The 10,531-nt window shown below is 44.8% G+C and overlaps 1 protein-coding gene across 1 annotated transcript; it reads right to left on the bottom strand.

Annotated features, from left to right (window-relative positions):
* Nucleotides 1-1,198: 1,198 nt before the first annotated feature.
* zic3 (zic family member 3 heterotaxy 1 (odd-paired homolog, Drosophila)) lies at nucleotides 1,199-4,526 on the bottom strand. Its single transcript, XM_073057750.1, is given in 4 exon segments — nucleotides 1,199-2,077; nucleotides 2,287-2,450; nucleotides 3,523-4,159; nucleotides 4,161-4,526. Coding segments are annotated over 4 exon segments (1,341 nt in total). The 5' UTR covers nucleotides 4,518-4,526; the 3' UTR covers nucleotides 1,199-1,894.
* Between the last annotated feature and the right edge of the window lie 6,005 nt (nucleotides 4,527-10,531).

The following is a 10,531-nucleotide window of genomic DNA, read 5'->3' as shown; positions in this document are numbered from 1 at the left end:
AGAGGAGAGGGATGAAGGTGGACGACACGTGGGGACAATTTGACAGACTGACCCAGGACAGAGACTCTGCGAGCTGCTGTCGGCGGATATGCCCCTGTAGAGGCGATGGCCTTAAGAAGACGCTTTGCCTGACTTTTAAAATAAATACATCTGTTTTGTTATTGTAATTGTAACTTCCGATGGTAGAAGGTTGAAGTACTAGGAACAGTGAAAAGCTGGTGGTGACTGGACTCCAGTGAAACGGAGAGCCCGGTAATATTGCTATTTTACGGCGGCATGGACGGAGCTATAAATCCCAACGCTTCTGTATATAGTTAAATGGAATTTAATTATTTTGAAACGTGAATTATCTCTTCCCCTGCCTGTATGAAGATTGATATAGCGATATTGTACATGTTTGGAATCGGCCGGTCGCAAACTCTCAGCGCTGGAGTTTATGTTAAATCATATCCGGCAGCGAATGTGGCAATCCGCGGCGGTCGGTGCTCACTCGCTGGATAAATGTTTGCTGTGGGCAAACAATCTTTTCTCGGGGGTGGTTGGGGGATGGGAAGGGGAAAATCAAGTTGAAATCTTACGAGTAAACAGAAGACAGCCTTTATTCAGTGATTTTGTGTGGTATAAATCCGTGATAATAAACCATATTCTGATGTGTAAACTTGGTGTAGGACGCAATTATTGAACCATAGAACGCTACAGCACAGTACAGGCCCTTCAACCCTCCATGTTGTGCCGACCCATATAATCCTTAAAAAAGTACTACACCCACACTACCCTATAACCCTCTATTTTCCTTTCTTTGACTATAAGATATAGAAACAAAAATCAGGCCATTCAGCCTATCAATTTTTCTCCGCTTAATTATTAATTAATGAGCCAATTAATTAATGGACTAACTATGCAAACAGTGATTTTTAGGAAGACACTTAGCGTCATCTCTAAGGCCTCTTCCCTATCTATTACCACAACGATTCATACACATACACACTCCCCGACTATTATTAATTCAGTCTCCTTTTAATTAATCGCTTTAAATTTTCTTTAAAATAATTCAGAATCTGCAATTTTATGTTAATTATCAAATAATTTTCGGAACGATTTAAATTCTTTTTTTCAAGAGATGGGCAGTAAGTCACAGCAAAATTGCACTGCGAGCGGTTTGAGGAAACGGGGAAGCTGAATATTGAACACGTCTTGGTTTTGTAAACGAAAACTGTTTAATGTTAACGCTGTTATAACCTTTTTTCAGAAAAAATCAAACTGTACATAGTTTTTGTTAGAAAACAATTCTTCATAAATATTGTTTCAGCAAGTCACGCAAATATCGACGATTAAATTACAAAGTGATAAATATGACATTATGAATATGTATATTTACAGAAATTAGTTGTTACAAAAAAGGCAACGTTAATTGTCACGGAGCAGCGCCGGTGACAGGACTGCGCAACTTGTGAAAAGCATAAGACCACAATAGCTTTGACCCAGTCGGACAGGAAATACATTCACAAGAATTCTTTTAACTTCAAGACATAATAAGACTTTGGCAGTTTCTTTTAAGACTGTCTGGATTTCAGTCACCACCTTTGAGGTGCCGTGAACTTACTAGAAATGGCAAACGCGAGTTCCCAACCCTCATTAAAAAAAAATTCTGGCAAAACAACGGGAAAAAAAAACCATCACCTCTTGAGCGCCGGTGCAGTCGGTTGAAATCCTGAGTGTGTTCTCGGTGTCGACCAGCTCAACTTTCGCCTTGAAACCGGAGCCAACCACCAGCCGCTTACCGCCGGCAGCGCTTTGCCGGGACGCGGTTATCTGCTCGGTTCGGTAAAGTTTCAACAGGTTGGAGGTGGTGAGCCGCCGGATCCGTCCCCGAACAGCCTCCTCTTTCCGATCCTCACACGTACCACTCATTAAAATTAGGCGGCAGCGGCGGGTTGTGACTGGGATGGTTCTGTGCGAGTGGCGCCGCGCTCTTGCCGGGATCTTCACTGTTTGAGGAGAGCAAGGCTGGGGGAGTGGAGGACTCGTATCCGGAGCTGGGCGCGGGAGATGTCTCCGAACCCTGGCATTCGTGAACCTGCAACGACAAATCAGAAACGTGGCGACGCGAATTTCCTCAAACACAAACCCGGCGCGGATTCCTTCGGCATAAGTTGGGCTCTGCAGAAACAGAAACGCTTCCAGTAGCGAAGTCGTGGGGCGAGCGGGGTGTGCACTGGGAATGTCAAGTGGGCTTGGGTTCCCGGAGTAAGTCCACATCCAGACCATCAGTAAAGAAGCGGTTACCTTCATGTGTTTACGAAGGGAGCTGGGATGCGTATAGGACTTGTCACACATTCTGCAGATGTAGGGCTTGTCTGATGTGTGCACATGCATGTGCTTCTTGCGGTCACTGCTGTTGGCGAATCGCCTGTCACAGCCCTCAAACTCACACTTAAACGGCTTTTCACCTGTGCGGAAACAATACATGTACCATCAGGAACTATCTGTCTTACACATATGTAACCCGAATTATTTACTGCCTTCTTACTTTCAGGGCCAATGTCTAAAAGTCAAAGTACATTTATGTCACCATTTATAACCCTGAGGTTTATTTCGCAGGAATTCACAGTAAAATGAAAGAAACAGGATAGAACAAACACCGGTGTTCAAAACACAACAAGCTGCAAATGCAAAAAGAAAAACTAAGTAATAAATATCGAGAATATGTGAAGAATCCAAAGACCAAGAAATCTAGAAAACTATAAAAAGACCATTTGTGGTTAAATTCTGCAATTGGATATTTCACCTGAATTAATAATGTAGTATGATTTTACTTGTAAGTTTGATTTAGATTCGTTTTTAAGAAAGATGTGAATTGTTTTTTTTAAATAAGGCGTTTGATGGTTTGAAACCTTTGGCCTACATCAGGGGGAAACGACTAGAAAAACAGTGTGTAACCTTTCTGTGAATTGTAGTTCCCCGCGCAAGGACTTTGGCAATTTGATCTCTTTCCTTCGCTCAGAAACAAAACGAACTAACCTCATGGTATAACAAAAGTGCCGGTTGCGCTTTGCTTCAAGTGCGGACGTGAAGTGCGGCTACAAGGCGGTTGAAGCCAAGAGGCGAATGAGAGTTTCTCTCTAATCCTCGGTAAATGGAATAAAATGTCATCCTTTATTGTTGTGAAAATAAAAGACAAAGGCGCGCATCTTTAGAATTGTCTCTGGAAGTACCTCCTGCCTGGGGGGAAAAGTGCGAAAGACACCAGCTATTTTTCCACTCTGAAAGTGAATGTTTTCCAAACAAGTTTCGTAAAGTCCCCGACAACATCTCCACTAAGTAACTGGGGGGGGGGGGGGGGCGGGGGGGTGGAATGTGAGATCAGATTGAATTGTTTCTGGTCGAAGGAGCGTGGTGTAAGTGTTCGTACCGGCCAGTGCTGTCAATATCCACAGGGTAATACTGATCGCGGTTTGGGAAAAGGCCCCACACAAAAACCATGGCTGCCCGGGCGGGCTCACCCCCTTGTTGCCCCCTTACCTGTGTGGGTCCGTTTGTGGATCTTCAGGTTTTCAGACCTGGCAAATATTTTCCCACATCCTGGGAAGGGGCACGGAAAAGGTTTCTCACCCGTGTGCACGCGGATGTGGTTGATGAGTTTGTATTTGGCCTTGAAGGATTTGCCTCCCCGGGAACAGTGCTCCCAGTAACAGATGTGGTTGGTGTGCTCGGGCCCGCCGACGTGCTCCACGGCGAGGTGGGCTACCAGCTCGTGCATGCTGCCGAAAGTCCGTTCGCAAGTGGCTTTGCTGCGATTGTTCTGAACTTCGTCCATCCACTTGCAGGGTAACTCCTGTTTGATGGGCTGCCTCATGTAGCGGAAGAACGCGCCGGGTCTCTGGTGCCGCGTCACGTTCATCCCCATCGTCATATTCATCGGGTTGTAGTTGTGCAGCTGCGCCGTCGAGTAGTGCTCGACCCGCGGACTGCTCACGCCCCGGTAAGGGTCTGCTCTGGCGAACAACTCACCGTGCAATCCGAGGCGCATCTGACCGTTCACGACGTGCCCGGCGGCCGACGAGTGGTTGGAATTCTGCTCGTGAAGTCCTGGGAAGAGGAGATGTCCCGGGGCGTCCGGTATAGCCGGGGGTCCGTGCATCCCCCCCGCCGGGCGAGCTAAAGAGGCTATGCTGGGAGCCCGCGTTGGCCGAGTCCCCGAGAGTGCCGCTCCGGTTGCGAAACAGAAACTCCCGGCTGGCGTTGAACGGCGTCCCACCGTAGGAGCCAACTTGGCCGGCGTGAGGAGCCAAAGCGGCGGTGTAGCCCGATGCCTGCGGGGTGAAAGCAGAGTTCTGGCCGGCCGAAATCTCATGAGACCCCGGGCTGAGCTTGAAGGTTCCAGGGTGAGGCGAGTCGCAGAAAGGGCCGAACCCCAGTGCCGGCTCGCGGTTAGTCATGTCATGGTGTCGGGGACTCCCAAAACCACCCATTCCCAGCGTGGGGAACTGGGGGCCACCGTCGAGCAGCATCGCCATCTACCCCAAAATACGCTCGCTCCGGGGGGAATCTGGAAGCAGATGGCGGGGGGGGGGGGGGGGGGGGCGGGAGACCCTGGACTCTGCAAAATGTCCCGGTTCAGTCTTTTTGCATTAGAAACGCCTTTGATGAGGTCGCGCTGTTCAAAAAAAAACCAAACTCCAGGAGTGATTGTTGCTCTCAGCCGGATACCTCCTCTTCAATAGGCTGGAGTTCTCTCACTGATAGAGTCAATCACACAACTGCCCAACTCAAGAGGCAACCTGCAGCCAACCAATCAGGGGAAGAGGAGCTTGCCGTCACGTGAGCGTCATGCTGTGAATTGATTGGAAGAAACCCAGTTGAGTGGCACAAATTGCTATTAAAATATCCAAGAGGCTCACAGTTTCTTGATTCCGATTGGTTGATTGCCAGGGTTATTTACAGGTATGGCACCTCTATGTTATCGCCCTTGATTAATTGTGCCCAGTTCAGTCTGATTTGCATCATACTCTTCCATTTAATTTCAGAAACAGCGGTTTAAAATGTGTTGTATATTTGGACTTAATTACGCTCAACCAGTGGTACCGCGTAGAAGGCCAAATCCGCTCTTTGTGCTCCCCACTGCGCTCAGACCATTTGTTCCGCTGCAGATTCCTTTTAAAAGTAGAGATTTGTACACTAGGAAGGGTCGAGAAATGCACAACTCCTGCGTCAATCAAATCTGCACACATTTTCGTTGAAAGAGCCGTGATGGTTGGGGAGACTTCCCACCAATGTTTCCCTGATGGTCTCAAATATTGAATCCGCAGACCAGTTCGTATTGTTACCTCCCCCCCCCCGCCCCCAGCCCCACTTTCAAGCAGCCTTTACCCATCTGTTGGTTAAATTGGTCCCTTGAGCTCACAATGAAAAAGAATCTTCCTGACATTTAAAAATGTTTTGAGGATTTTAGGGACAATAAATGTGCAAATGTGTAAAATGACAGTCTGTGGCGTTACTTTATGGACACACAATTAATCTATGTATATAAGCTACCTTCTGTATTTATAGTTATTGTGATTTAATGTTTTATTATTATTGAGTTCTCTATCTTAGTGCGTTTTTTTTGTGTTGCATCGGATCCGGAGTAACAATTATTTTGTTCTCCTTTGCACTTTTGTACAGGAAATGGCATTAAACAATCGTGAATTTTGAATGTTGTCCAAACTGATTCTGCGGGAAGTGTCTGGTTGAACACCTATTTAAAAGTTAACTATTACTTACAGAACTCACTTCGGGTATTTTCCTGACTACACAATATGAAGATTTTCTTTGTACACGTACAAAGGGAGGGGAAGCTGTCATTGTATGATTATTGGCATTGTTTATTTGCTCCCTTTTAAAATTAAACCATACTAAAGTTGCTGTTCAGTTGTCACGAGCAGCAATGCACACCGACTCCAGTCTGTACACACTCACTCTCTCTCACACACATTCACTCTCGGACACAGGCACACGTATCCCCACACACACTCTCTCATAAACACACAGAGTACACACGCACGGATTCACCCACACACTCTCTCTCTCTCTCACACACATACACATACAGAGAACACATATTCACATACAATCATATACACAGTACACGCGAACACAGATACACTCAAAGTCACACACAGGGTAGATACACAGACTCACACACAAACATACATACACACACACAGACAGACAGACAGACGCATACACACACACACACATACACACACACACATACACAGACACACACACAGACAGACAGACGCATACACACACACACACACACACACACACAGACAGACGCATACACACACACATACACACACACAGACAGACAGACGCATACACACACACACACACACACACACACAGACGCATACACACACACACACACACACACACAGACAGACAGACAGACGCATACACACACACATACACACACAGACAGACAGACGCATACACACACACACACACAGACGCATACACACACACACACACACAGACAGACAGACGCATACACAAACACACACACACACACACACACACAGACGCATACACACACACACACACACAGACAGACAGACGCATACACACAAACACACACACACACACACACAGACAGACAGACGCATACACACACACACACACACACACACACACAGACGCATACACACACACACACACACACACACACACACACACACACAGACGCATACACACACACACACACACACACACACACACAGACGCATACACACACACACACACACACACACACACACGCGCGCGCGCGCATTCACACTCTGACATATACACGCGGCACACACACACAAAGGTGTAGCTGGGTTTGGAAGGAGAGTCTCCGGAAGGTGTGGGATTGCGATTGTCCTACCCAAATCTGTCCATTGAACAGCCTCCACACAACTGCCGCCGCCTCGCTGCAGGAAACATAAAATCTGATCAAGTTCAGAGATGCATTGAGGCTCTGCTTCATGCAGAGCTTTATAACACGATTCTTTGACGGCCCTTATCCCCAAACAGTACATTGGAAAGAACTTCACTACCTCTTTTTTTTAGCTTTGCAGTGAGCTGTGAGTTCAGTGCAGCTCCGCAGGCTTCTGCAGCTCCTCGTCCCACAAACGCGCTCAGTGCATGGGTTCAGTGGCGAAAACAAAGGTAGAAGGTGAGTTCTTTGCAATGCTGAATAATTATAGCCCTTTATTCAACACATTTTATAAAGAGAAAGATGTATAATTTAATCAGATTTCCTTAACACCAGCGACTTGCGGGGTGCAAAACTTTCCTGGTTTTGGTAGAATACATATCTTGCAAAAGAAAAGATTTGTTTAATAAAGGTGGACGGTTTAGCAGTTTGATGTTGTTGCGCTGTTAATGTGTTTGTGGATGAAAAGGGCTGTTGTTGGTTTCAGAAGTCCAGAACGCGTGAATGAAGAACAACCAGGAACCGGCGCAAGCCCCTGCAATCTCTTCTGCTTTCACTTTAAATTGCGATTTTACAAAACAAAAACTCTCAATGAATTGTTGGGAATTTTCCTGCCCTGTATCGGCGAAAATCCTTCGAGAATATTCCACCAATGGAACTGTGCACGGTCCCCGAGTTGTTATAAAAGTTCAAAAATTCATTTTGTTGGGAACTGTAGTCGTCATTAAACTAGAAAAATGCCCCACACCCCCCACCCCCGTCGTAATCCGCTTCAATTATTTCCGGGGATGCTGACTTTGAATGTTTCGGTGAAGGCCCGAAATGCCAGTTTATGTGGTTGTGGGAGATAATTAATGACAAGACGCACGCGCATCCGTTCTCCCTCTAACAAAAACGCCTAATTCAATTAGGTCATCAACTGACTATCCCGTTGTATCAGCCTTCTGATGTCGCCGACTTCGCGCAAGGCAGACTCTTTGACCTCTGACTTATAGCCTGACACATGTGTATAGCCCGGTGCTGTTGCCTTTAAAATAATTTGAGCCAACTGTTATCTTCGGGAGAAAGTAGAGAGCGCATTATCACACCTCGGAGACCGGCTCCAGATCCCGCTAAACCCGAACTTTCAAATGATCACTGCAGCCTGGCCGGTCACAAAGCCAGGCCGTGTGGAGTTGTGCAGGATTCAGAACTGTGTTGGATTACACAGCTTAATTTCATTCTGAACTCTTAAACACAGTGAACCCGAGGCAGTGTTCACATTCCCCTCTAAATGCTGTGCAGATAGACTCACTAGCTGCTTGCTTTACTCTTCTCTCAAAGATGGTTTACCGTCCGAAGCCGACTGAGCGAGCCAGAAACGTGGCTCCAGGACAATATTCCTGCACCTTCAATCTAAAGGCCATGACATTCAGGGACTTGGGCTAGATTATTTTTTTATAACCGTATGCCTTTATGCTATCATAATTATATGTGATGTGTGCTGTGTGACTGTTGATAGTGTATTTTTGCCCCCCTGGCCCCAATGGAACGCTGTATTCTTGTGTGTGGTTGAATGATAATTAAACTTGAAACTATAGTAGACACGTACATCGATTGGGATTATTGAAATAAAACTTAGTATGTTTTCATTCCGTACCAATCAGCACATACACACGGAACCAGTTTTACGTAAGCGATATAAATAATCGAGGGAAGTAAGTATGTTGCTTTGTGGGGCAGATGTGCAATCAGTTCTCCCGCTCAACTCTCTCAGGCTCAAATTCTGCTGTAAAGTCCAATACACTCAGCAGGTTAAAGTGAAAATATCTCGGCTGTGTTTCGGCTGGTTTAGAATTGCATTATGTATTGCGTATACGTTTTGAAATTGTACCATCTAACGCGGAATAATTCAAAGAAACGATTCTCTTACTTCGTGACGGCGGGACAAAGGCCTTCCTGTTTGATTAACACTTTGTAACGAGAGAGACGAGGGAACTATTCTCTTGTGCAACAAAGAATAACTCTGTTTCTAGACGAATCAACGTAGATTAACCAAAGTAAACTGGATGAATCATTTTTCTAGTCACATTATTAGCTGAAATATTTAATATTTCTCATTGAGTTATAGGTATCAAACTCGAGAGCGACGCGATTGAATTCGCTTTTTCCGAAATGGTTTAAAATAATAAACCGATTCTACAAACCTCGTATTTACTTTGTAAAACGGCAGACTGCGCTTGGTTAAATAAAGAATTCTGTCGATCGAATTTACAACCCAAACAAGAGAAAATCTGCTCGGCCCAAAGCGTCGGCTGTACTCTTTCCATAGACTCCGCTTGGCCTGCTGAGTTCCTCCAGCATTTTGTGTGAATTTGCAATCCAATTTGCTTCACTTCACTCCAGGAATATACGGCTAATTGCGATCTGTAATATAATTAATCGTCTTTCTTTACGACAACTATGTTACAGTTAGAACCATGGTTAACCTCAATCAATTGGCATACAGGTAATTAATGTAACTAATTTCAATTAATGTCGCTCTATTTCACAAACGCACAAGAAACGTCCGTTCTCTTGTGATTGGATTTTAATTCAGAATTCGCCGTACAACGCTAAATTGCTATTTTGTATGTGTCTGAGACTTTAGTAACTACGTCAGGAAATTTCATCCCATCGCAAGCTGCTCCCAAGCGTCTTCAAAAAATCTGTAATGGTCCTTTACCGCGAAATTATCAGTTACCCGATTTGAGTGAAATTGTTACATCGTGGCATCCAGTATTGAGAATAAAAATTGCCATCAAATATTGCTACTTTGTCTGATATCATCTATCGAATATTTGGTCTCATTGCCCTTCAAATATTGTAATATTATATATTTATGTCAAAGATACAAGAATCAGTTGTTTTTTTCTCTTACATGAATATAAATCGACCACGCGAATTCTTTTTATCAGATAACACGGGCTCCGGCGTACGTTTTCCAATAAATTATTTGTTATTTATCCGAAGTGCATATTCCTATTGCCGTGAGTTAAAATTTATCTTCTAAATAAAAAATATAAAAACAAAATGTTAATATCCAGCAGTTTGCGGCACAGTAGATTCAATAAATACTAAAATAAAATCTGCAAGAAGTTTGAAAAAGACGAAACAGAGAAATCTGTTTGTTTGTTTGTTTGTTCTGTATCCGTCTGTCCACGGGTAATTTCTAGCCGTTTCTATAATGGCCGTGTTAGGTACTGTTCGCTGTCAGATGTGGCATGTAAAATCTCACAAGTGTAACGCCTTCCCTCCCCACTCTCTCTCTCTCTCTCTCTCTCTCTCTCTCTCCTCTCTTCTCCTCTCTCTCTCTCTCTCATCTCTCTCTCTCTCTCCTCTCTCCTCTCACTCTCTCTCATCTCTCCCTCTCTCTCTCTCCCCTCTTCTCTCTCTCTCTCTCTCTCCTCTCTCTCTCTCTCTCTCTCTCTCTCTCTCTCTCTCTCTCCTCGCTCCCTGTTGTAAATAAAATGTTTGTTGTGTTTACAAATCGTTAAACTCGGTGCCTTGCAACTGTGACCAAACAAATCTCGTCGATTTTTAATTAATTTT

Source organism: Hemitrygon akajei, chromosome 10 (genome assembly GCF_048418815.1).
Source record: "Hemitrygon akajei chromosome 10, sHemAka1.3, whole genome shotgun sequence".
NCBI classification, from domain to species: Eukaryota; Metazoa; Chordata; class Chondrichthyes; order Myliobatiformes; family Dasyatidae; genus Hemitrygon; species Hemitrygon akajei.
Note: the sequence above shows the minus strand (reverse complement) of the source record. Positions and strands in the feature narration are given on the sequence as shown.